This window comes from Lathamus discolor, chromosome 8 (assembly GCF_037157495.1).
Source record: "Lathamus discolor isolate bLatDis1 chromosome 8, bLatDis1.hap1, whole genome shotgun sequence".
Classification (NCBI taxonomy): Eukaryota; Metazoa; Chordata; class Aves; order Psittaciformes; family Psittacidae; genus Lathamus; species Lathamus discolor.
The window spans coordinates 3900696-3928222 of record NC_088891.1 but is presented as its reverse complement, the minus strand read 5'-3'; the positions used below and the strand labels follow the sequence as shown (position 1 = coordinate 3928222).

General features: G+C 38.8%; 1 protein-coding gene across 6 annotated transcripts in view; it reads left to right on the top strand.

Moving 5' to 3' along the window:
* ASB7 (ankyrin repeat and SOCS box containing 7) overlaps positions 1 to 26378 on the top strand; it is a 31243-nt gene extending 4865 nt beyond the window's left edge. For 3 of the 6 annotated variants that reach the window (XM_065688513.1, XM_065688514.1, XM_065688517.1), the window contains 4 exons: positions 1561 to 1659; positions 4787 to 5047; positions 11931 to 12536; positions 22495 to 26378. In XM_065688513.1, the coding sequence (XP_065544585.1) occupies positions 4837 to 5047; positions 11931 to 12536; positions 22495 to 22634 (957 nt within the window). In that variant the 5' untranslated portion in view covers positions 1561 to 1659; positions 4787 to 4836 and the 3' untranslated portion in view covers positions 22635 to 26378. Of the gene's footprint in view, positions 1 to 591; positions 650 to 1560; positions 1660 to 4786; positions 5048 to 11930; positions 12537 to 19540; positions 20461 to 22494 lie in introns of those variants that run through there. The other 3 variants (XM_065688515.1, XM_065688516.1, XM_065688518.1) reach the window with 2 other exon arrangements.
* Positions 26379 to 27527: the final 1149 nt, after the last annotated feature.

The window sequence follows — 27527 nt, the reverse complement described above, 5'->3', positions numbered from 1 at the left end:
TTTATTAAAGTTGCAGAGCTTACTCTTGCCATATGCAGCTAATTTTCCTTTGGGGGGGAAAAAAGCTTGTTACTTTTTTAGTGGAGCAATCTGTTACCTTGTCTGTAGTCTGTGAAGTCAGTGCAATTCTAATTTGCATTAGCTAATAAAAAATGTGTGGGTTTTAAAGTGAAAATCATGCAAAAATGGGGGGGGGGGGGGAAGGTGAACTAACGACTGATCATCTATGCAAAAAAACAAGGCTAGAAATGTGATCAAATTAGGTCATGGCAGTGCAGTTTTGTGCAGGGCTGTGAGCATATCTGCAGACCTTGTATGTTTTATCTTGGGAAGCAAAGCTCTTGGAAAATGTGCATAAGAGGGATGAAGAGAGCTTGTTTTTTTCATCCTTCTCTTTTGAGCTGTCATTGGTGAAGCAAGATTTTATGTTGCATTAAGCGACAGAAATTTGAAGTTAAGCTAAAAGCTGCACAGTTCATGTAATTGTTCTGGTGCAGTTCGTTTGCAGGAAAAACAAGTCACAGCTGGTTTTGTGTGCCCTGCTATACAATGAAGTAATTAATGCTTTTATTATTTATAATACTGTTGCAGTGCTCGCACGTGATAAGGGGTCCTGTCGAGAGAAGCTTGCAGCCAAAGTGACCAAAAGGTCAGACAGAGGATGTACAAAGAATTAATGAAGTAACAGTGATGAGTATGGGCTCTTGACAGTGCTGTGGGAAATGGTCAAGCATTGGGGCTGATCCTGTTAACTGCAGATGATGAAGAAGTGGGATAAGGAGGGCTAGTCTGGAGGTGGAAACTGGGTAGGGATTGTAACTGGTGTTGAGTAAAGTTTGATTCTAGTCCTTATATATGAAAAGGGTGATGATCTCTGAGGTGGTATTGCTTGTGTTGTGAAGGTATCTTTACCTGTTTGTGGAATGTCTTTTAGCCTGATCTGTTATGTGAGGGCGACACAACTGGTGGCACTACAAGTCCAGTCGAAGGATGGGGAAGTCAATGCTCTATGCTATCTGGTTTCATTCATTAGATAGGCAAGCACAGATGGATGGAGGTTTAAAAAAGAAAACAAAACCCAACAAACCACAAAACTCCCACAAACAAAAAAAAGCTGACAAAAATAGGTTGGGAAGGAACTAAATGGATTCTGAAGGTTTTTCCTGGCATCTGACTCCCACAGCGGGGCATTGAGCAGTTGGGCAGAAATACCTACGGTGACCTTTGCATCCATTTTTGTTCCATGGCAGCAGCAGATACGCATAGTCCTTGGAGAAGAGCTTAGACCTTTTCCTCAAGTTTTATTCCAGAGAGGAAACACATCTCTCCTTTCTCTTGTCTTGCATAAAATGTTCTCTAGCCTTTTTCTCATCTGGCAGGAGCAAACTCTCCCCACTCCAACCTCCGAAGGACTGTTTGGTGATGAAAGAAAACACACTTCAGGGCTTTTTCTGGCATAACTGCATTAAAATGTGGCATTCTATCACAGGCACAAAGTAAAAGTAGGTAAAAACCTCTCACTTTTACTCTTTGCAACTAATAAGAAATATTTCTTTTAAGGGGCAGCGGGTTGTTTGACACACATGGGCACGCAAGATTATGAATAGTGAAGACAATGACGAGTGGAACATCCATCAGAGAGTAACAACCTCATATAAGGTAACTCAGGAATACACTGAATTTGTCCTGTTGTACTTGCAAAAACAATGAAGCAGTTGCTGTTGTCCTCCATTTTCGTGGCACTGTGCGATCATTATAACCAAGAATGTATAGGTACATTTTTACTCCCTTCTGCTTGATTGAATTCTTTTACTTGCATGGAGAAAACCACTATGTAGCAATCCAAATGCATACCGTGTTCTGAATGCGATTGATTACAGTTGCAAAACATTAAATATTAAATGCCAAATGGCTAATGACTTCCAGTAGTCTTCCTTTCCTCCTTCAAAGGTTGATGCTGTAAATGAGGATTTGCAAACAGGAATTTTAGATGATCCATGGAGCAGAAGTGGAAATGTTTTCAAAGCTGGTGTGTACCTAGAACGATCCCGAAACCTTGAATGGTACAGTTAAGTAGGCCTGTGATTTAAATTTCTTTGCCTGCCATAGAGGTGAGACAGAAAAGTCGATATTTACAGGAAGTGTGCAGATGATAAAAGGAGCTGCCTTTTATGCCTGACTTTGTCTTCTGCTTTGTATGTTTTAATACTTATGTACTTTAGTACTAGCTAATTTGAATAAGCTCTGCTAGTCACATGCAACATATGGGGCCAGTGCCAACTTTTTATAATGCTGCATTACAAATATACCCACCAGCTGAGAAGTGTGATATAAAGAGCTTTGCTTTTTCTTAACCAACTGTCTTCATAGATAGTTGCAGGAGGGAATGCTGCTGGCCCCTTCAATGAGAAATCCCTTTTTGCTTCATCTGTTTCGTCATCCTATCTCTTTCCTGTACCATTCTGAGCAATTAGTTTGACCTTAATTTTCAAGATCACATGAGATCTTGTAAGTATGAGTCCTTTACAAGAAGGGACTGTAAAAATGGCTGTAGAAAGTTTGTTTCTATCAACTTCTGATCAGTTTTCCTGTCTTGTTTTTGTACACATTCAGAAAGTAAGGCTAAAGGGGCATGCTGATTTTTACATTGTTTTTTCAAAGATCTCCCCCTGACTTATTACCAGTTAGATTCAATCAGTTTTCTCCTGTAAATCCAAAGAAAGATCTTGCTCTCGTAGCTGGAAATCCATTAACAGTACTGTTAGTGGTGTGATGCAGAATGAAGTCAAGCTCGCTGTCTTATAGGTGAGCATGTTCTGAAGTGCTAATTAGAGTTTAGAAAAAGAGCTTAGCAAAAGCTTATTAGAGTTAATAGAAATACTTCCATTGTCATCAGATTAACCAAGTTTGATTTTTGGACTGTGCTGCGAAAGCTGAACTGTTGGGTTGGCGGTTGCCGGATTGTTAATCCCCTTTGGTTCCAGTGTCAGATAATGGAGTTTATACTATAAAACAAAACAAAGCCAGTTCCTAAGCCATGTATAACCTATCGAGCTAAAAACTCTTCCTTTGTAGCCCTGTGCTGAACTAGTGATTGTTGCCATACATGGTAAGTTGAAGCATTTATAAATGTCGAAGACAAGCATTTGCTGCATGTAATTTCCGTATTTGCAATCTACTTAGGGTCATTGTTGCTACCTGTTAATTGCAAGTTTATACCTCTCCAAGAAGCAGATAAATAACTTCTTTGCAGTGGGCACAACTAGGCTGAAGAAGAGTGAATAGATACCTACGCCTTCATCTGGAAAGATGGCAGTGATTGATGTTTTCACTTTTTACTTGTCTCTGTGTATATGTGCATCGCAGGAGAGCCAGTGCCCAGTGGGGTATGGGGAGGTGATTGCAATATCTTTTGGATGACCTATGAATCAGGAGGCTCTGAAAACCCTTGTGATCCTTACATAAAACAAGGTTGAAGTGATGATATAGGTTGACATCCTAATACAACAAGATTGTTTAAAATTCACTCTTGTCTTTGGAACTTTACCTTGTACTTTAATCTTGCTTAACTGTACAGGAGTTTAAATACATTTTTCTTTCTCTTTTTTATCTTCTAGTTCCTTGTTAATGTCCATTGCAACAGCATTTGGATATTTTCTGAGGCTCTTACTGCTCAGCATTACTTTTCTCATACCTTGCTTTTATTCTCTTTTTCTTTCCTGACACTCCTTTCCATTCTAGGAATACCTGTTAATGGGATATCATACATAAGATACATGGAAATGTAGACACTTAACAGACTTTGTGTACTGTGGAAGAATTCCTAAATACCTGTATTTTTTTAACTTGTCCCCAGCTGGGTAGCAGGTAGAACTGCACATGGGGACTTCTCAAACGGAGCATGGAGTCTAGTACTTTTTTCTTTCCCAATGTATGCTTGTATCTAAGCTCTTTTACAGTGGCTATATTGGATAGCCTCTTGGCCCAGCTCTCTCATATACAATATCAAGGTAATTATAAATTGAATTGTTCTGGTGTATGTTCTCATGGTGTTTGACAGGCCAATATTAACTGCACTTACGTGTTTTCAGCTCTCATCATACTTGTGTTTGATTTCTAGAATATAGAAGTTCTTTGCAGTCTTTATGTACTATTAAATAAGTCAACAAGCCAAAACACAGACAGTGCACTCTAATTAAAAAAGAGGGAGAAGGCGGGGGGGGGGGATAATTAGTTTTCAGTTTGAACATTAATGTTACTAATACTCATGTGCTGTAGGTCACAGGAAAAGATTATATTAGTAAGATGAAAATATTTTCACTGAACCGTAGAGATGATACATATCTTGAAACAAATAAATACCATAGTTCAGTTGCTCTCGCGATGCAGTGCGTTTTCATGCAACAGTTTAGATCATCCATTGTCTCTGGAGTTAGTGTTATTAACCATGTTGTGATATTTAAATGAATGTTGGTTTCAGGTGATTTTCCATTTTACTTGTTGTTCAGGAGCTTTAATTGTGGACTCTTGTTTAATGCTGTCATGTTTGAAGAAAACGTTTACTATTTATAATGCATAAATGCAGTTTTCTTTTGCAGCCAGTGATGTGAGCCATGTACGATGATTTTGTTAGCCACAGTGAGGTGGTTTGGTTTTTATTTTATATATGACTTTGTGTCTAGAACTTAAATCTTAGCATTGTTTTTGCTTAGCACTGACTTTTTTTCCCTTGATATCTCTTTCCTAGTCTCACTCCTAATTTATTTCTGCTTTATATTGATTCAAGGTGACTAGTGTGACCTCATGACGCCTCTGTAAAAGCCAGATTCAGCTAGGATGTTACACCATCACTGTCGAAGAAACCCTGAACTACAGGAAGAGTTGCAGATTCAGGCTGCAGTTGCTGCTGGCGATGTTCACACCGTGCGCAAGATGCTGGAGCAAGGATATTCTCCTAATGGTCGAGATGCCAATGGCTGGACTTTGCTTCATTTCTCTGCAGCAAGAGGGAAAGAGAGATGTGTCCGGGTTTTTCTTGAGCATGGAGGTAAGTTGTCTAGAGGCTTTTCTTCTCTATTAGAGAAGATTCTGTTCTTCCTCTGTTAGAGGGCAGCAGGTCCTTGGATTGGAATTTTAGGGAGGTTTGTTTCATAATTCTCAAGCAAGTAACTTTAAAGACTAAATTTCCGTATAAGCTTGAAGAGTCTGCTAAGCTTTATGAAAACAGTACTCTGTGCAGGGGCTTTGGTATCAGCTAGTCCAGTCGAGTATGCACCTTTCCTGCATCCATCTGAACTGATTTGAGTTTGGTTGGTTGAAGTGATACACTTGCTTGAGTGATGATTATTACCGGTGAGAATTTCTTTTTGCTGTTATCTTCTTTCAAGGCCACCTAAAGCTGTAGAAATTGATGGTTTTAACCTTTTAATGTGGTACTGGAGAGGAAAAGTAAAAATCAGTAGATGTTCTCCAGATTCTGCTGAGTCCTCTTAAAAGAACAGCATCCTCTGTTCCAGTGCTGTTCTTATCAAATGAATTATTATGGGTATGGTCCCAAGGAAACTGAAACTCCCTTTTTGATGCTTTACATATCTGAGGACATATGGGCTCCTTATGTGTGTCACAGTATTTGTCAGATATATGGATCACCCTTAAAAATGAATGGCATTAATGAGCTGTGTTACTTGCACAATTAGTGGTATATTCCTTAAGAGAAGTAGTAAAATACAGCCTGAACTACTGGACCCTCTTGATATACCTGCTACAGATTCTAACCACATAATATTGCCAAACCCTTATGTCATTATTGAAGAGGGGGAAAAGCTACTAAACTACACCAATAGCTAACTTAAAATTCTACTTTTATATATATATATATATATATATAAAATACTTTTATATATATATATATATATATAAAATACTTTTATATATATATATATATAAAATAAATTTGGATAATCTCAAGCCTTCTCTTTAATAATTCAAAATCCTTAGGCTGTAAGGCTAGGAATGTGTTGGTTTTAGCTCTGTAAACTTGATGATCTGAAACTAACCCACCCTCATGTGTTCCTACGTATTTTCATTGTATAGGTTTTGATATTGAATAGCTGCTGGTGCCATGTCTTGTTTTCATTTTTGTTGTTACTCTTTCCTATATGAACTACCAACTGAATCTGATGTCTCCTTGTCCTGGGTTGAAAACTGCCTCTAATGAAAAGCTCTTGTTCTGGAAGGAGTCTAGCATTTAATCACAAGAACTAGAAAGTTGAGTAACAAATAGTGTGAGGGTTAGTCATCTACAGCAGCTTTCCTGTAGCTGAGCCTCGCTTCAGAAAATTGGCACCATTTTATGCCTTGCCTTGTTTTACCTCAAAACAGAAGCATAGAAGATAATGAGTATTTAAAACATACTAATGTCGCAAATGAGCTGACTCTTAAAAGCAGAGTTAATCATGCTTGCCTCATTAGTGAAAGGTTTGTGTCTACCTTTCTTCACACAGTCCTCCCCTTTTTCTCAAGAAGTGGATTATTTTGATGTTGGTGCTTAATCCCTGTGGACCAAAATGATATTGGTGTGAAGGAAAAAGTAGTTTTCTGGTGTGAATCTTATGGTAAACAGAGTATTGAACCTAATATACCTATGTATATTAGTAATAAAGAAGGGAGTGAGAGGGAGTGGATGGAGTTCTGGAGGGAAGAGGGAACTGAGATGTTGGTGGGAAGGAAGGGCCAAACTGGTGATAGTTGTGGCTGTCTAGAGGGATGATGAAGCTTAACAGAGCTGGAAATACATTCATAATACAGGAATGAGAAAACCACACTGGGCTGTTGCTGAGGGTAGAGTGCTGTGCCTCTGATTTGAGATGCTGTAAGACTACTGGTGTAGTCTTGTGTGGTAATGGGACAGAGATGAAGTTTGGCTAATAAAAGCTGAGAAGAAATCTGGTTACTGACCTGGAAATAAAAGGTAGCTTCTTACGGAGTTATGACCTGGGTGCCTTCTGCTTTTGCTTTTTTAATTCTCTTCCATCATTGCTCACCAGCAAAGAAAAGAGCCAGAGGACAGTGTTGTGCATGCAGATTAGATGATTTGAGTGGAGGTGGTGGAACAGAAGGAAGCTTTTTATTATCTGCTGAGCAAGGAGACACAGATATATGGGGAAAATGCATTAAAAAGGCAGTCCAGACGAAAGGATGAAACCAGCAGAAATACCAACTAGATACAGAGGTAATAGGTCAAATAATGAATATTCTTTAGCAAGTGATGGAAGGCAGGAAGTTGATCAGAGTCACAGAGAAACTTTGTTTTCATGAAAAATAGTGAATTTTACTTTCTTTGTGTATTTGACTCATTTCAATAAAGTGAAGATTCTGTGAAGCCTGCTCTTTCCAGCTCTTTCCATCCATAGAAACAGTCTAAAGTCACAAAGCTCCCCAGGAAAGCAACACAAAATAAGGAGTGTAGTTTTCAGTAATGCTGGATTTTTGCGTAACAAGCCTATTTTCTCTTTAGTGTACTTTTTATTTTCAAAATGACATAGAGACACATGATCTCATGCTGGACAGAAAACTGTATTTTATTACTGACCAATCACCACTGTTAACATTACAAAGAGCTAAAGTCTTGAAAGTGTGTAGTTAGCTGTCCCTTGGCAGTGTCTTCACAATACTAATGAAGCAGGACAATTACTCATATTAAGCTGGTTACTTGACTTGGATTAACTCTGTTTACTCATATTAAAGTGAAGAAATGATTCACTAAAGCTCCTAGAAATTGAAGAGTAACAGGAGTAGCCAAACAGACATGTTTGTTTGTTTTTAGTCTTGGCTGCAAGGTATCTAAATCTTAGTAAGGTCATGCAGAATCCAGGAGAAACCAGAGAATGCCAAATGTTCATCCCCCTAAATCAGCTCATAAAGTGTGTGTGTGTCTGAACAGCAATGCTTTCCTGGAGGTCTTTGTATCAATGTTGTCCTAGAAAATTCAAACCAGAAGCTATAAGTAGTCATGTTTCTAAGTCTTGTGGTCAGAATTAAGCCCTAGTTGGGAGAAGTAAGCTTGAAATAATAAAAGTACTTTATGAAGCCAGAAGCATTGCTTTCTTGACTTCCCAGATAATGCTGTGATAGTGATCTAAAGAAGGCATCAAGTAAGTAAGGAAACTGTCCCACTGAGCTGTAAGTTGAAACTCTAAAGTATCAGACTCTTGTTTAAGAATGTATATATCCTTTAGGCTATGGTATTAGAAAAGAGTTTCATCAACATCAGAGTTTAAATGACTAGCTTAGGTGCTAGACTTTAACATGAAGTAACGTGATCTGGATATCAGTGTTGCAAATTTTCAAACTCAGGTGAGCTTGAGCAGTTACTTGGTACCCTTGGTAAGCAGTTCCAGGTTTACGCCTGTCCTGGGTTAAGCAGCAGCCGTCATTTTTCTCCTTAGTAGCTGGTGCAGTGCTGTGTTTTTGACTCTCAGCCTGAGAACAATGCTGATAACACCGATGTTTTTCGTTGTTGCTCAGTAATGTTTACTCCAATCAAGGCCTTTTTGAGTCTCATGCTTTGCCAGGGAGGAGGGGAAGCTGGGGGGAAGCAGAGACAGGACACCTGACCTAAACTAGCCAAAGAGATATTCCATACCACAGCACGTCATGTCCACTATATAAACTGGGGGCAGTTAGCTGGAAGGGCTAGATCACTGCTCAGGTCGGGCTGGGTATCGGTTGGTGGGTGGTGAGCGGTTGTATTCTCTTCGCTTGTTATTTCCCTTATTATTATTGGTGGTAGCAGTAGTGATTTGTGTTATACCTTAATTATGGGACTGTTCTTATTTCAACCCATGGGAGTTACATTCTTCTGATTCTCCTCCCCATCCCTCCAGGAGCAGGGTTGAGGGAAGAAGGAGGGAAGTGAGCCAGCAGCTACATGCTTCTGAGTTACCGGCTGGGCTTAAGGCATAATACAATGGCATTGTATTATGCCTTATTTTTAAGAACATTAAAAATTACCAAATGCAGTTACTTACATTTCTAGATTCTGCTTTCCCCAAATTAATGGGAAACTTGAAAAGAAATAAGGATGGAGGCAAGATAAAGAAATGTTGGCAAGTGCTGTCTTCATCCCTTTCTAGTTAAATATGCTTGTACCAGGAACTTATTTTATACCCCCTGCAGATTCTGAAAGATAAGCTGAGAATCTTTCCCAATATATTTCTACCGTGCGTTCCAGGGGAAGAAAGGTACTTCACACCATGATACTAGTGCCGAAGCCTTTTATAAAACAAAATCCCTGACAACAACTAAAGTTCTTAAGGCAGCATCACCTTTGTAGCCTGTGTTTTACTGACATGTATGCAACGTAATTCAGGTTCAAGGTCTGCTAAAAACCTTTGTGCAGTTCAAAAGTTCTCCGGGAGATGGCAGCAAAACATTGACTGAACAGCAACAGACTTTTTTGCTCGGTTAAAGTTGTCCCCCTAATCAAGGGGGAGACTGGTACTATTAGCTCCCCAAAAGCCTATCATCTTAACGGGAATTACAGCATATTTATCCTGAGGTTTTACTCTTGGGTTCACTTCGGACGGTTAGTTGTTTGTGTTCCTTGCTTGCCCAACTGAGAGACTTATTTTCCTATTCTTGTTGAGACACTATTCTTCCATGACTTAGGGTTGGGGTTTTTTTTTTGCTTCACTTTAATGGTAAAAAGCAAAGTCTCTTTTCCAGTATACCCATCTTTTTCCTTAATTCTGCCTCTCCAAATGTATCATCCCTTTGCATGCTTATGCTTCTTACTTTATCAGCTGTCGGGAGATAATGTAGAATAGTCTGAGCAGTGCGAAGAAAGAGATCCTGGGAGCAGCAAACGCCACTTTGAAAGATTATCTGTCTTTAACTTGGTGGTCTGTACTGATTCTCTGCTATATTTTGGACATCATCAGAGTGCAGGTTAGGAACCACCTATTCAGTCACTGACTTCATTCTCCTGCCGACCTGTGGATGCTTCATCCATTACTTTAACTCAGGTAACTTTACAGGGTGCTGAAACTTCTGCTTTTTACAGAAGATGAGGAAGGCTGTCACTACTAAAGTTCCCTTAGCATTTCTGTTGTTATTTCTAGGTTCCTATTCTAAATACTAGAGGCAGTTCTCATGTTGTATTTCTCTGTGTAGCCAGGCTGCATTAGTTTGTATGTTAGATTTCTGTTTGTCTTCTTCACCTCAGTCTTTGCATTAAAAAAACCTTAAAGTTGCTGGATTACCTTTGCAGCTGTATTCTGTACTCTTGCCAGTCCTTTTATTTTGGTATGATGTGTGTCTTGGTGTGTTATCTGGGTATGGTCACAGTAGGTCTATATTGAGAAGCCTATTGCTGTTGTTTTATGTTAGCACCTTTGTGGGTTCAGATGTGTTCAGACTAAACTAGACTGCAATATATATATTATATTCTGAGCTTAACTTATAGCAGGTCTGAATTTTGAGGTGAAGACTGGTGTCTCCCACCCTCTTCCCCCTCCTGTTTGAGTGTGGTGGCAGCTGAGCGGAATACTGCCCTTTCTGCATGGTACAGGAGAGGAAGAGCTCCTCTTAAGCAGTGCGTGTGAGCACTGGGTGTTTGTAACCTTCACCTGAGTTTGTTTTAAACCCGTGCTCACAATGTCCTACTCTTTTCCCCATCCTCCCAAGACTGCTGCTTTCCTTCTAAACATGGTATGTATAGGTGAGGAAATGAGAGAAAATTCTGTGTGCCAGGTTGCAAGGATGGGGCTGTCAAGCTTATGGAAGGTGGACAGACACCCTTACAATTGTCTGCTCTTACAGACGGTGTGCTTTGTATCCAGGTAACTGTGAAGGACATACCCCAGTAGCTGTTTCAGTAGATACACAGGAATGTTGAGAGCATGTCAGCTTAAGACTAGTATCTTGTGCGTGCACTATCTCTTTTTACCAGCTGGGAAACTTAGGAAAGTGCCTCAAACTTCCATACAGTAGTTTGTACCTTTTAGCATCCAACAGGCACTATATGGTGGAAGGAGAAACCTCAGAGCCTGGCTTGTTCTCTAGGTGAGGTGATGAGGCAGGCGTGGTAATTAATTTGGTACATGCAATAGGCACTTGCTTTACAAGGTTGGGTGTCCTGAGGCAATGAAGTAAATTGATTTGATTATTTTAATTTTAAAATTCATAAATGAGACCGAGTTTTTGTGCTGGGGGGGGTGGGATGGGGTAAAAGTCTCTGTGTAATCACTTGTATTCTGCGCTGATGTTTTTTCCCTGACTCTTTCCATACGTGATTTGCTTACATTCTTGTAAAATCTGAAATTTTTGTAGAACTATAAATTCAGAACAGATTCATCATCTGTAAAAACAGACTTTATCAAGACAATCTAGAATAACATATATCTTACATGCTTTGGAAATCCTGCAGACCACATTTTACCTAATGCAGTATTACACCCTAAAAACAATACAATGCTGCCAGACCACAAAACATCCGCAGTTTGGGACAGCAGATGTTTCTACACATGCTTCTTTTTAAGACCAAGAAGCAACACAAGGGAAAATATAAAACAAAGTTGAACGTTAGGAAAGAAATGTAATATTGTAGAGCTGGAGGAAAACTGGATGGACGGAGATTTGAGTAATTAGCCTAAGAGTGCTAGGAAGATGTGGAGAAGTATTTATCAAATGGAAACATATGTATAGAAAAGAAAAAGGAAATTTTTTTTGTGTAACTTTCTTAAATATAATTTAAATTTTTCTTAAAAATAGCATGTTCCTGAAAGCAAGAATTAGTTTGAAGTACAAAATAATCCTGTCATGCTATGCCTGAAAAGACTTAACACTCAACCCTTTGATTATTTCTTTTCTTACAGCACTGGATTACTGTAATGCCTTCTAATTATTTTTTAATTTTATTTTAACTTCAGCTGATCCCACAGTTAAGGACTTAATTGGAGGCTTCACTGCTCTGCATTATGCAGCCATGCATGGCCGAGCGAGGATTGCACGCTTGATGTTGGAATCTGAATATAGAAGTGACATTATTAATGCAAAGAGCAACGATGGTTGGACTCCCCTCCATGTAGCAGCCCACTATGGCAGAGACTCATTTGTGAGGCTCCTGTTGGAGTTCAAGGCCGAGGTTGATCCGCTCAGTGATAAAGGTACTACACCACTTCAGCTGGCCATTATCCGAGAGAGGTCAAGCTGTGTGAAAATCCTTCTGGATCACAATGCCAACATCGACATTCAAAATGGTTTCCTGTTACGATACGCTGTGATCAAAAGCAATCACTCTTACTGCCGAATGTTCCTTCAGAGAGGGGCGGATACAAACTTGGGTCGCTTGGAAGATGGACAGACACCCTTACACTTGTCTGCTCTTAGAGATGATGTGCTTTGTGCACAAATGTTGTATAATTACGGAGCAGACACTAACACAAGGAACTATGAAGGACAGACCCCACTGGCTGTTTCAATAAGTATTTCTGGAAGTAGCCGACCCTGTCTGGATTTCTTACAAGAAGTGACAAGTATGTATGTAAGAGAAGTTAATCACAGGACACAAGGTCCTCTAAAAGCCTTCTTTGAATTTAGCCCCAGAAAAAAAAAATGCTTCCTCTCTGCCCCTTGATGCTATTTAAATGCACTAGGAAATTTCTGGGAAGGTGAAGGGATTGTGATACTGGGAATCTCTTGCTCGGCAAAGATGCAATTGTTAAGTATATTTCCTTTAAATTAGTTTTGTTTAAGTAGCTACAGGAAGCATTCATTTTAAAAAGTGAACTGTGAAATCTCATTGTGTGAATGGCCTTAGCACTTAAGAAAGATGTTTGGGGTCTGGGGCTTTGTTTTGTTGTTTGTTTAGGGGTCTTTAGTGTCTTTCGCTTTCTTCTTGTTTTAATTGCTGTGCAAGTACTCTGCAGTTGCTGGCTTTTTTCATCTGGCACTACAGCTAGGGCAGAAAAGAGCTTTTGCTGCTTTGTGTTCTCCCGTATTCTTCTCTCTCCTTCCCTCTCCTAAACCAGACAAGGACATGGCTTAGTTCATTGGTGCAACTTGAAGGGGTTTCCTGTGCTGCGTAGCTTTGATTTGATTTTTGTGGATGCCTTTGAAATATGAAAGAGATTTTAACTCATCGTGACTTTTGGTATTTAAAGAGAGTATTAGGCTCCTAATATTCTGGTCACTTTTGATTATTGGGTTTTGGTGTACTATATACTGGAAGCTTTCATTCAGCATAGAATGCTACAATAGTGTTTCATCATTGCAGAACTGAGTAAAGCATTTGGGAATTGCTGATTAGGAGTTTGCTAATTCAAACATGTTAAGGTGGCCGGATAAATTATCATCCAATTAGGCTGATCTCTGCAATACAGAAGATGGGATATTTCATATTTGCTTTTTTTGCCCTACAGTTCTTTTTATTTGGATGCTTTTAATGAGAATTAAGCAACTTAGATACTCTGCAAAGAAACTGAAATCTAGTGTGGGCTGGGGGTGAATCAGCTGAGATCTGTTGGCAGTAGCTGACACAAGCATTTGGAATTTCATTTTTGTCTTCATGATTTGTGTTGTTATTTTTGTCTGAAATCAAAAGAGTTTTTGGAAAGGTCGAAGCTGATATTAAGAAATACAAGTAACTAAGAGATGTTATTTTTATTTCTCTGCCCTTTCTCATGCAAACACATCTCTTTCTGGTTTCCTTTTTGGGAGCCTCTCGCTATGTGGTAGCACCATCAGGGTTATTAGTAGACGATACAATATCCAGACTCGCAGTTTTTCAGTCTCGGGACACATCAGTGAGTGTGAAGGCTTAGGCTGCTTCCGTGTTGCCTCAACGTCTAAAGACTCATTTGGAAAGTTGGAAACTGGTACTGTAAGTTGCTTTGCAGATGCCATATCTTTAAGGGTTTAATGTGAAGTGGAAAGTAAATTCTGCTACAAGCAAAATAGCTTAAATTTGCGGGCAGTGTAACAGTGTTGGAACTATCCCAGTTTTGCGCTGATGGAAGGAGAACTGGGAAAGCAGGGAGGACTAATGCTGACAAAAACACTTCAGCTTTGTGCGTCTGAGCAAAGTTATTATGTGTTTACAAACAGCTATAAACAGACTCTGCTGCCCTTATTATAGATATCCAAACACTGTCTTCCATGGTATTTATGAATAATCGCTTTAATGAGATGGTGTAGGAGAGATTCAATGGATAAAGTGCAAGCTGGGATTTTGGAGTTCCCAATTAGATCAGACTGCGTACAGGAATTTGTTGGGATCTCGCGCTGTGGCACTTCAGGGAAGAATCTTGTTTCCAAGTCTATTGCACTGTGTATTTACTAGAAGAAAAACTTACAGACTTCTTAGAGAATTCCTTTAGTGGAAGTTTTCCTGAAATTACCTCTTGTGGTTGGTAACAGTGCCTTGGTTGTAGGACTTAAGGGGAATTTGTGCTTTGTTTATTTGAACATCATACTAAGTGCTTAATGTAGAAATACGTAGCTGTAAGTTTTCTGTGTGCATCCGGGGTTTTGAAAAGTATATTTGGTAGTAAAATGGGAATTAGTTTTTACTTTGCACTAGGTTTGAATTGTTAAGCTTAAAGATTAATGTAGGAATTACCAAGGAACTATCAAACTGATCTGTCTTCAAGTGAAAGCGATCACATGCTTCATATAAATGGGATGCTGTTTAGCAATCTGCATGTAAGATGTAAGGAGCTATTTGGTTTTTATACTTGGAAAATATATTTGCATAGTTTCAGTTCCTTAGAAAACTTACGTGAGTTTCTTTTGGTTTTGGTAGGTGTTGAAATCAGTAGTAATCATGGCCTTTAGCCCCGGTCCCTGGTTGTGAATAACAGCCAGGAAACCAAGCTCTCAGAAATACTCAATATTGGCCCTGAAAGTCTGCAAGAAGATACTGGATTTGGGAATTTGACCCAAAGGGTTTGGTGTTCTTCCTGGTTACAGATAGAGGTTCTTTTGCTCCTAGAATAGTCAATCCCACAAGGAATGAAGTTACTCTGTAGTCGCATCTCAGCATTTAAGCATGAAGCTGCAAGTTAGGAACAGCAAAGCTTTTCATCATGAGTCTGCTGCTAACTTGGAGTTTAGACAGTCACTTATGTATTATTTTTCCCCCCTCTCTTTTACAATACAAAAATGAGTAAAGTCTACCTGCAAAAAAACAGTATTGAAGATGAAAATTGCTCAATTATTAATCACTTTCCTTTTCAGTATCTGTATTATGCTTTCCTACTCCAAAAAACATCTATTGGCAACCACCATCGTGCCTGAGATTATCTGATAGAGTTGTTTTGGAGCGTTTCAGTTTTATGAGATCTGAACCTGCCTCTCGGGACTGTCAGTGGTTTAAGCTTCGAATACACTGAAAATTAAGAGATGCATGTATATGGGAAGATGGAGATACATACAGATGTTTTCTATTTTTTGGTAGTGTATATGTCGACAAAATTAACATGTACAATTACAGTCCTGGATGGAAGGATTTATGCTGAAGTTGAATGGGATCTGAGACTATTAAAACTTAAGGTGCTAGAGATAAGAAAAAATGCAAGTATTGGAAAAGTGCTTTAAATAGAAACACTCAGGTACTAGAAATTCAATTGTGGTCTCCAAAAGGGGAATAAAAAAAGCTTGAACACTTCCCCCTCCCCATAGCTCTTATTTAATTTAATCACTGCTCAGATAAGATAGCAGACAAGAGAGTCTGTGACTGGCCATGCAAGTTGCTTGTCTCTGTCGAGGCTAATAGCGAAGTAAATGGATACGGCGGCAGCAGTGTAATGTGGTGTGTGTGTTAACAGGTATCAGAGAATAATTTCAGATCTGGAACAAGATCTAAAGGTCATCAAGTGAATGAAATTACAAATATTTCATTTATGTTCCTTTTCTTTATAAATGTTGAAAAGGCAGATCTTTGGCTTTGACTGGAGAATGTAGCATTGTGTTTAGGTTTATATAGTACTGTAAATGTGCAGAAAAACTTAAAGCTCCTGCTAAGGAAATCCTTGCATGTTTTTGTCGTTACCCCTTTGCTAAATAAAGGTAATTTTTCACTAGGATTTTTAAGTGGAAGAACATTTTAAGGAAGGGTCTCGATATAGTTTAAACTTTAATGAATACAGAATGTCATAGTGAGCTAAGTAGGTTTCTATGTATTATATTATGTGGGTAATCACAAAGGAAACAGTACCTTCATGTTTGTTATAACAGAGCGGCTTTGCTGGAATTGCAAGCTTGGGGTATTTGCTTCCTTGGTGCTGCTAGGAACCTTGCACTAACGAATGCAGTCTGCTTTGTCGTCCAGAGTTACACAGGGAACGAGGGTAAGAGGCTTATTTTACAGTGTTCATTTTAGGTGGATCAGTGATAAATACTGTCTGAATCATGGTTGCTTTCTGCAGATTGCAGGGACGTATTTGCTGAAGGCCAGTATCATCTTTGATACCTTTATAAAGATATAGCCCAATCTTTCTTTCTAGAAAGAGGGAATAACTGCTTAACTCTCAACGCAGAATCACCTGGTGTGATACTGAAGAATGTAGCTACTAACTCAGCTGTTTATATTAAGCAGTTGAATTTTTGTATAGCTTTATACAGCTGTACTCTTTGCAAGAGTTTTTTGAAGTGGCCTAAGTGAAAAAAGAAACAAATATGTATTTTTACCTGTGGCATGTAAGGTGTAACCACCCCCCGATCCCATTTGCGCACACATGCTGTACTCTTAAAAGATAGCCTAACAGTGCATCTTAGGCCTGGCTTCAGAGCACTTTACTTACTGTCTCCTAAAGATAGGCGAACATTCTGGTATTGAAATCCTTAGGTGAATTTCCACAGCAATTTCAGTAAGTCTGAATATATAGAAACATGACAAAATATGTTAAGAAAATAATCTTACCCCAGCGTATTCAAATCTTAATTTCATTGCTGAATACACCTCTTATACTTAACATTGAGCTTTACTGGCATCCTGCCTTTTCATGTATAAATTTTCAGTCCAAAATACACTCCTCCTTGGTACATACTTTCTGTGCCAGATATATTGAAATCTAATAGACATCTAAAACTCACTGTGGAGAATTATTTCTCGAAGAGCAATGCAAACATACTTCAAGCTCAAGTATTCTAACAGAGGCATAGTGAACACAAAATTAAACTAGAACTTTTAAAACAGCTGGTATATGATACCCAGCAAAAAAGAATTGAAAGCTCTTTGTCCTCTTGAGCTGGATACCTGTTCAAGGAGTTTGATCACTTTCTCAATGAACACTCTGTGATTCTCTTTGTCTCTAAATTCAGCCCTGCATATCTTATATTAATATTTCAGACCTATATATTCTTGACAGTAGCTTTCTCTGATACTTTGAATCCTCTCTGGTTATCCTCCTGCTGTTTTTTACAGAGTACAAGACAATGCATTTGCTAAACTGTTAGACCTACTCCTATTCCAATGAATTCCTGTTGAGCTCAGCACAGTGATGTACTAGGTGATCGCATCCTTTCCATACGATCCGGTTTGTGCATCCTCTTCATTGTGTTTCTTGGGTGATGGGCTTGAATTTCCAGTTGATAAGGTCAATTATTGTTTTGAAATATACACCCGCAAAAAAGCCAACAAAATCATAGCTAAATTTATGCTGGCATTAGCAGAGTGCCTTCACAGTTGTGAAATAAAGGATGGGTTTGATAGTTAGCTGTGGATATAAGTATTTATTCTGATACTCAAGAGGAACTGAGCTTTGTTTTTAATGTTTCTCAAAACCTTAATTTTGAAGTTTCCTTTGCAGCAAAAGAGAAACTACCAAATGGTTCCTTGCTGCTGCTTTCAGCCTTAAAAAATTCCCAGGGGAAGCAGAAACTCAGTTTGAGAAATACCACTCTAAGATGTGTAGGGGGTTTTTTTAAGAGCAATGCATTAATATTTCAGAGAAAACTATTGGCAGCTTCTGAAATATATCCCCAGTGTTTTGTTTCATCTTTTGACTTCTTCAGAAACTGCCCATCTGCTTCAAACGGTGCTGATTGTTTGCTTTTAAAAGTACTTTTTGGTTTGTTTAGTAGGTAGAACAGTGCATCACAGAGGATCTTCTTGCAGCCTACAAGTATATTAATTTCAGTTACTCCTAGGTTTCCTCTTGGGTAACAGATCGGCTCATGGTTTTTGCTTTGTGCGGGTGTTCTGTATCTTCAGCAGAGAACGCTGGTAGGGATTCTCTCTTTCCACTTTTAAAATGCTTTTGCTTAAAACTAGGTGAGAGTCTCTAAAAATCAGCGTTGTCAGAGGTATGAGGTCTAATATTACATCTTTATGATCTTTAGAGACCTATGAAGTGAGTGTTTTATTTCTTGGGGAGCATGATCCGCATAGGAAAAACGGGCAGGCACAGTCTAAATGCCCATGCTGCGGGGCAGTTGTAATGATGACGTACAGTTCTTTGCATAGGTAGTAAATCTTAGATGTAAATTTTGTCTGCCTCTGGGATAGAACAGCAAACTGTGAGATAGAGTAACAGAAAAAACTTGAAACTCTGGAAAGGAATGGAGTATTGAGTGGGAAATCAGGGTTAAGTGTAATAATTTCTTGCTGTTAAAACATGCATTTTAAAAGGCATGTTAAATGTTGCAAAAAAATTGCTTTAGCAGACAAGGCCAATATAGTAATTAATCATAATTCACTTAAATCATGAACTAAGGCTTTAAAAATAATTATTAGTTATTTAAGGAGAAGAAAAGCAGCTCAGGAACTTTGTTAGCAGTTGGAGAGCTGAGCTAGGAAAATGCTTCAATTTTACATGTACTGAAGTCTGCTGCCTCTAGAGAGAAAAAATCAAAAGGCAGTTCCTCTTTATTTTGTATCCTGATGTTTTACATTTCTTCTCTTTGAACGAAACTTTTCTGTCATGCTTGGGAAAACACACACAAGAGGTGCATTGGTGGGAATTTCTACTTTACAGCACATAGCACGAGCTGTGGAAGACAAAAGATGAACTGTACATCTCTCCTTTTTCCCCTATAATTAATACCTTTAATTGATCTGTTTATCACACTAAAGCTTGCAAAATACAACAAGGGCAGCAGGTATTTGCTGCTTTGATGGTAACTGGGGCTGTGTAACAGCCCAACAATAACCCGGCTACTCCAGAATAACCATCACCAAGGTGTCCCTTTGAGACGGGATCAGGGATGTGTTGGGGCTTTTTTTAAGGTGATGTTTTATGTGACTGTTTTGCGTGATAGTGGTATTGGTGTCAATCTTACCTTTATACTTGTTGGGGGTTTTCTGTTTCTTCTATCTTTAATTCTCTTCCTTTCTCGCTTATTTGCTTAAATAACTTTCCAGACTTGTGATGTGGGATATAAGCAAAGCTGCTAATTCCTAATCGTTTTTAAGCAGAACTTTATTCATCATTTAACTTGTCTTACTTTGCCAAATTACTAATAACATTTTTCGTTTGCCAAACCAAGGTTCACTGACATTGCTCTGTAATCCTTTATTTTTTTTTCCTTTTTCATTCAGATGCAACCAAGAATGAGTAAGTGTTCCAGACACCGTTTCTAATAAATCACAAATGCATTAATAACCCTGGAATTTGCAAGGCGTGACCTAAGACACTAACAGCCGCTAGATGTAGCAACTGGTGCTGAACACTGGAAATGTCCATTGTTAACACATTCCCAGGAAATATTTTTAGGCTTATCGGGGGAAAATGTCATACATTTGATAATCGGGTCTTTTTGAATTAGCTGGTGACCAATTTCTTCTGGGTGTTTTAATTTGTCTGTTCCATTTTGTTCTCAAAAAACCCCATAGGATGTTAATTAAAAGGCATTAATTTCTGAAACCAGAAATCAGTGTCTCATTGCTGTATTATTGTACTCTACTACAGAAAATACACAGAGCTCTGAAGTCCTCTATATCGTCCAAGGCTGCTTTTTTGCAATTAACTTTAGAAATGGTGCATCCTTTCTGAACCTTGTTTGCATTTGCATTTCAAGCATTAGAGCTATTCCTTGATCACCATAAAGATTCCTCTGTTTGGTTTCTTTCCAAAAGTAACTTTTCTTCCCCTGAAGCTTGAGCATTCAGCTGCTGTCCAAGTTGTATAAATTCATTCCTTCAGGTGGAATAAAATAAATTGCTAAGAAGAAACCACCAGTGGACAAAGTAACACATGATCTGTATTCTAAGTCATGGCTGAAGGATATAATTAAAACTCTATTTACATTTAGATATTGTGGTGATAAGTGTCATAAAAGTATTTTAAACTTATATAAAGGGAACTCAGATTTTCATGTTCTTAATTTCAAATCTGATTTCTTTAAAAGTAGGCTGAGACTATTTTCATGCATTACTTCTGCTAGCTTACCTCAGATGATTTTAGTGCTTGAAGGTAAATCCCAGTGTGTACCTGTCTGTCAGCTCATTTCTATAGAAGAACCCGTGTGTGGGGGGGGAAGAGGAGGAACTCACTAAAAGGGTAACTGAAACCATGTACAGAATGCCCAAAGTAGAAAACAGGAAATAGTTTCATAATGTCTTTGTGCTTACCATGGAAGCCTAATAAACTCATAATGTCAATGTCTATTTAGCTGATAGAAGGTTTATTGCTGAGCTAGGAGGGGGATGGAAGAAGGGACTGGCTCTGGAGCCAGCTCTGGGGCTGGCTCCAGAGAGAAAAACCCTCCAGTCTCCTCCACAGAGGCTGGTGCCCCGTGAGCTGACAGCATCCTACTGACCACTGTAAAGCCACCTTTGAGCCCTGTACAGAGGGCATTTCCTCTTTCAAAAACATCCTGCTTAATGGGTGGCAGCTCAGGAAAGCTAATTGGAAATGTCCATCTAAGTTATTTCAAGTTGCTTTTGTTGGTTTGTGTTGGTTTTGAAAGAAATGAGTGACTCAAGCAGGCAGCTCGGTAAAATCACTGTGTCTTTCTTTGCAAGAGCAAGCACTGTCTCTTACCATTATCAATTATACGAATTATAACATATATAGCAACAGATTATCTTGGTAACAGCATAAGCACCTATGTTGTTCATGGGGTATTTTGACTCAGACAGCCATCAGGTGCCATAACTGTGTAAACCTCTGGTTTTGTTTCTTTAGCCATGACACAATTAAGGAAATGATCAAAATATTGATTAGCACAGCTTCAATGTGCTCTTGGGATCGTTTCCAAAAGGATATAGCAGAATGAGGAAGAAGCACCAAGGCAAGGCAGCTGGTTAGGTCAGAGGTTTGGAGTTGTTTCCGTGGTAGGAGGTTATTAAATAAAGTCTTCAGCTTTGGAAAGAGGTACCGAGCGTGAGTGGAGCATGGAGGTTAATATAAAGGTATGTAAAATCATGACCGGCATGAGGACAATTACGTGGGGTTTTTTTGTCACTCCAAGAATGGTCGGCACGCAAGGAGGCCATCAGGAAGCAGATCTAAAATAAATAACAGCACTTTGTAGTTTTCCAGCCAACGCCTAATTATATTGTGAAATTTGTTGCCACAGGATGTTTTGGGTACTGTAAGTATGAATGGGTTCAAAAAGCATAAGACAGATTTGCAGAGGATAGGCTATTCACAGCTATTAAAGACATGGATCTGTGTGCAGTCTCTGGTTTAGGAAGGCCCAAAGGCCCCAGTGCTGAAAGCTGGAAGGGTATATTGGGACAGGCTTTCTCAATGTCTTGTTGCTTTGCTCTTCTTCTTTCTTTCTTCATTGGGATTCATGGCTGGCTATGTTCAGATGCAGATTATCCTTTCTTACATTATTTCACATGGGGGGAACAGGTTTTCAAAGTGCTTGAGTTTGAGGAGTTTCCTGTTAAGAAGGAGTTTGAAAAAGAACTGATTATTTTGGAAAATCCTCGTCAGAAATTCTGCAGTTCGTGTGCTGTCAGTAAAGCTTTTCCTCTGGACAGTGGTTAACTCGGATTTTCATCTCTTTCTGTTTGATGGAGTTGTGGCTGCATCCAAAGCCTAAAGGCTTTGTCTTCTCATTAGAAGGGCTAAAAACAATCTTTAACTCTGCCACGCGATCCTGGAATAACTTTTGTAAAGCCTCAGTCTCTAAGGAAGCTGCCTAGTGCTGTTATAGTTGAACGTAGAAGTCTTTGTCTTAATGTTTGAGAAGGATTGAGACTGAGGGCTTTTTTCCCCCCCAGGTTACAGTGATAGGAAAAAGGCCCCGTATTTTGCCACCTCATGGGAATCCTCACCTGGATAATGTCACTTTGCATTGGCGTCAGTAAAATTATGTACATGTAAAAATATTTTTAGGATTCATCCCTTGATTTCACTGAATTATTATTGTTCATTAGAAAGGTGTTGACTTCCACCCTTTTTTCTCTTGTAACTTTTCCCTTCCGTTTGCCTCTTAGAATGCAGCAAGCATCTGTGATTTTACTGAGTAAAAATGATCTCTTAAGTTATGTTTAAAATGTGATCATTTTACTTTTATGTGTTCCTTTTGTCTTTTCAGGACAGCCCAGGAACTTGCAAGATCTATGCCGAATTAAAATCCGTCAGTGTATAGGCCTTCAAAACCTAAAACTACTTGATGAACTACCCATTGCCAAGGTCATGAAAGACTACTTAAAACACAAATTTGATGATATCTGATATCCATGAAGAGAAGAACTCTGAGCAAGATTAGTTATATTCCAGATACTGAAGAGGCTTGTTGCCTTGCACAAAGTATATCCTATGCAAATTCTGATTTTTCTGTGAAGTCAGAAGGCAGGTATACAATTCCTTGGGGTTTTTATACCACACGCTAGAAGGTCTTAATTTTTGGTTTCTTGGTCCAAGTTTACAAGGTCCAAGCTTTCTATACAATATTACATTTTAAAGATTGCTGTTGGGTTTCTTTTTGTTTGTTTGTTTTCACATTAAGCGTGCAGACTTGCAGTGGAGATGGAAGGAAGCCTCTCAAGGGAAGTGGTTGGTTTGAATTGGCATGCTGAGCAACTATTCAAGCAAACAAAGTTTGGAAATCAAGGCGCCGGTCCTGCAGAAAGATACCAATAGAAAGACCTTCAGAGCCCTGCTGTGTGTTTTGGAGTCTTGTGTCTGCCAGGGTGTGTGGTTTTGCAGGGCAGAGGGAAGTGTTGATAATCAACAGGTCCTAGGGTACTGTACGAGTATGATTTGGAAATTAAAGGAAAAATGCGGTTACCCTATTTAATTTGAGGGTCTATACATTGGCTCTTCTTACCTTCTTCTTTTCCTAATTACTGTAGTTGGTTGGGATGCCCATAAAATTCAGGCCCTCTTCTTTGCTGACATTCCCTATTAAATGGGCGGCTGTTTGTAAGTCTGTTTTTAACAGTGACAGTACACTACAAAGAGGCATAGCCTCTGGGTTTTTTACATTAACTTAAAAGTAAACAAATTTAGATTTTTTTTTTTACGCCAATGTATTCTGTTTCTCATACAGTGCCTCCTGTGCAATAATCTTTCTGATGTATTTTCCCTTTATGTGTGATTTCCTCCTCCCCACTATTCCTCATTTAGTCTCAGTGCATTATTTGTGAGAACAGGAAGTGCTGCCTCGCTGTAGTGTAGACGTGACATTACAGAAGTGATGCAGCAGTTGCTGTTCATTATTACTCCCGAAATGTCATGAATGTATAACCTGCTTTATTTCACTTTCAGTTGGAATTTTATCTACGGGTTCTCAGCCAAATTGGGTCCACTCAGAAAAAAACAAAAGGAAAGAAAAGAAATTGGCCAAAACCCTTTTGTATCAAAAGCAGTGATAGATTTTTCTCGCTTGCTCTGAAATTCAGTTTGCTTCAGGTTAGAGAGTGGGAAGTGCACGTACGTTATGACGATGCATTTTAAATGTGTACAAACAAGAAAAACCCCATTCATAATGCAAGTTTAAACTTTGCAATTAGTCTGAAAGCAACAAATGAAAGGAATACTGAAATTCAGCTACTGAATGTGGTTTACGTGTTAGGTATAAGACCAATAATCTAATTATTAAACAGTTTTTCTGATTATAAAAAGAAAGAAGTTCTTGCTGTCAAAAAAAGATGGGGCCAAAATGTGCAGTTGTTTCACTCTCTTTATTTTCAAGGGATTACAGAGTCATTGTAAGGTACTTGCCAGTGTCCTCTACTTGCTTTTTGTTCCAAAAGAGCCTCTCTACTATCAGGAGTGCTTTTGTATCAGTTATACCAATGGAAATGGGGAGATGAAAGGAACGGTGATGGCTTTTCAGTTTAACACTGTCACTTTCAAAATATTTAATATTAAAAGTAAGAAAAGCAGGTGAAGCAGGTATACTCATATTATTTAACTGTGCTAGCTCCTTTTAATATCTTATAACCCTGGACTGCAGTTCCTTGAGCACAAGCCTTACCACTGCTAATGGATGCCCCGGAACTATGGCAAGCAAGGAGGATTATCTCTCCCTATTGTGCCTGACATTGCATCAGGTTTCCAAACAATAAGTGATTTCTTGAGTTTCACGGCTCAGAGGGTTGGTAATGGGATGTTGAACCTTTTTATCACCAACTTATATCGGTTCAAGTCCAGCCTGCTTGAGCAGTGACCAAAAGTCCATGTCTCAGCAGCATGAGTGAGGAAGGATGTCCAACCTTAACACCACGCAGTGTGTGTGGCGGTCACCTCTAGGCAGTAGAGCTTCGTAGTGCTTCCTCCACGTTGTATGTAATGGTGGTGGCACTGTAGCAGGGACAACCTGAGAGCATGGGTGTGCATGAGCGTGGGTGCGTGATGATGTCTTATCAGCTCCCATTGAAGGAAGACAGATCAGATTATGGTCTTTAAGCTCTCCAGTCCTGAGACGGCACAGACATCAAGAATTGAGTGGCAGGTTTTAAGCATGAATTGTCAGTTTTGTGACATGAGATCAGAACCTTAAAATTGCTTTGTTCTTAAAAAAAAGAAATTAGCATTGTTCACTACATTTGTAAGTTGGTTTAAACCAATGTTCTTCCCCACTGAATTTTTACAGTAATATTTTCTAAGGTAATCTAGAGTATATTTTAGTTGCAATCTATATTAAGGCAAATTATTTGTTTTGTCTGTTGCTGTGACTGAAGAAAATTATGGAAGACTTTGTTGGTAACAAGAATGCTATTTAATGAAGAAATGTGTAATTCCATTATTTATTGTTTGAGGTTTGTTTTTTGGTTATTTCTTTTAAGTAACTGACATCTAAAGGGAACACACATGTTTCAGGCCAGTAAAAAGCCTTTCTTTTAAATTAATTTTCATCCTCTCCTCCATCCCCAAGGTGGAGGGAAGCCCTCACCCTTACTTACAATGCTAAGCCATCTCTTGTAGCTGGTTTCTCTGACCTTGATTCCACAAAGCACAGCAGCACATGTGTATGTCTGAACCTTCTGATGGTCCCATTCGCTATCCGAGGTTCTACACGTGCTGGAGTGCGAGTGAAGTGTGATTATTCATTAATAATCCTCCCCAGAGTTCAATAATGGGGAATTTGGGCTTTTATTCTTTTAAATATTGTGCACAAACACTTCGAAGAACACGCTGAACGTTGCTTTTCATTCGGACTAGAATGTGGAAGAAGTGCATAATATAGACTCCTTATGTAGCCTGGTTCCATTACCTTAAAATTCACAGTCTGAACACTTTTATTAAACCTTAAGAAATTGGCAAAGACACCAAAGAATCAATCTGAGTAAAAGACTCTGATCATTAACAAACTGCAAACCTCATCCTTTAAAACAAAGCAGAAAGTTTTTGTAAATATTGATGTTTATAAATGTACAGCAGAGTTAAGAGTGTTTTTTAGATTATTTAATTACCATATTTCTAAACTATTTACATTATAGACAATACTTGTTAGTTTGAACAACTCTTGAGTGGTTTTCTTTTTGTTCTTTTCTTTGGGGTTTGTTTGGTTTTCCAATTTGATATCGCTCATGCTTAGAATAACTCTGGCTTCCTTGGGATAGCGTGGAAAAGTCAGTTTTCTGGCTTTTAGTTGGCAATCATAGGAGAACGCATCTGGACAAACTCATTGGATAAATACCCTGAGCAAAAGAGAATATGTAGCGTGTTTTTCCAGCTAGGTGGAAAAATTGGATCCTAACTTTCTCAGTTAAATCTGTCAAGAGGCCGCAGTGACGTGACAAGAGCAACTTGTGACCTAGCCACAAGTCTTAGCTTCCATGCAACGCTGCATTACCAGTATCGCACTGTATTTTGTTCTTCCTTTGCAATGACAGTTTTTGCTTTGGGTCAGTTTGAATTTAAAGAAGAAAAAGCAAAGTTAAACCTGGTTAAAACTTGTTTTTGGGGTTTTTTTTATGTTCTGTTTGTTTCTAATGAAAGGTTTTAATAACATAATACCACTTTACACATTTTTCTCTCAATGTTTGTCTCTACTCCATTTTCCCTTCTCCAGTGCACATGATTCTGGGAATTCGTTTGGTACTCAAATTTGCCCCTGCAAATAGGAGTTGAGATGCCTCATGTGATTCTTACCAGTAAATATGAACATAAAGGCCACTCTAGAGCTGGACTTCAGAAGGGGGAGCAGACTGGTCCTTTGCTATGAGTAGTTGGGGTTTCCCTGCTGAGATTTCAGTGCAGCTGTTTCAGGGTTCTGAAAGGTTCGCCTCTCCGCAAGTTCATGTGCTAAGATACAGACATGTACCAAATTTGGAGGCTATATTTTGCAGTTGAATCTATTTAGTGGCTATTTTACTGCTAATCAAAGTTGAATCAGGGGGATGTAATGCATATTCCTGGCACATAAATGGGAACTAGTAGCATTTGTTTTCAGTCATAAGTAACGTACAAACAAAAGCTGCACTAAGGTTTTGGACCTTAAAAATTCGGAGGGGAATGAGACTAGATTTAAAGACATGACTGCTGAAGGGTAGTGGAGGGGGGGAAAAATAATGGTTTTCATTGCTCTGTAGCTAGCAAACTGCACAGACATCACTGGCAGTGCATACACTGTACAACCAGCAGTTGTGTTTAGAACTGTTGATGATGGTTGCTAACAGATTGGCTAGTCTTCGACTGGTGTATTTACTGAATGCTGTGTTAAAGACTTTGTTCCTGTTTATGCATCGTATTTCCTGTCTGAGTCTTCACTTGTTAAGTTTAAAACAATTAATGACTAATGCTGCTTTAAAAACCCCCTGATTTACAAGCTGTTGACAACTGACCTGTTTAGAATGTTCAGTCTTTCCGTATATTGGTGTAAGTGTGCAATAAGGAAGCATCGTTATTTTATATGGCAAAACAATTTGGTTTATCATAGCATATGACAAAACCTTTGTTTGGAGCTGATGAAAATGAGCAAAGAACAGGCTCTGCCACCTGAAACAGCCTGGACTGAAGCATTTAAATTCTCTTTGCTCTCATCTCTTCCCCTCAGCTTTGGTTGGGGCTACCACCATGTCGAAGGTTTTATATTGTTCTTTTAAGCTAGAATAGTATTGAAAGGCTAAGATTTATTCTTTTCCTCTATCACTGGCATATTAAATCTCCTGTATGATT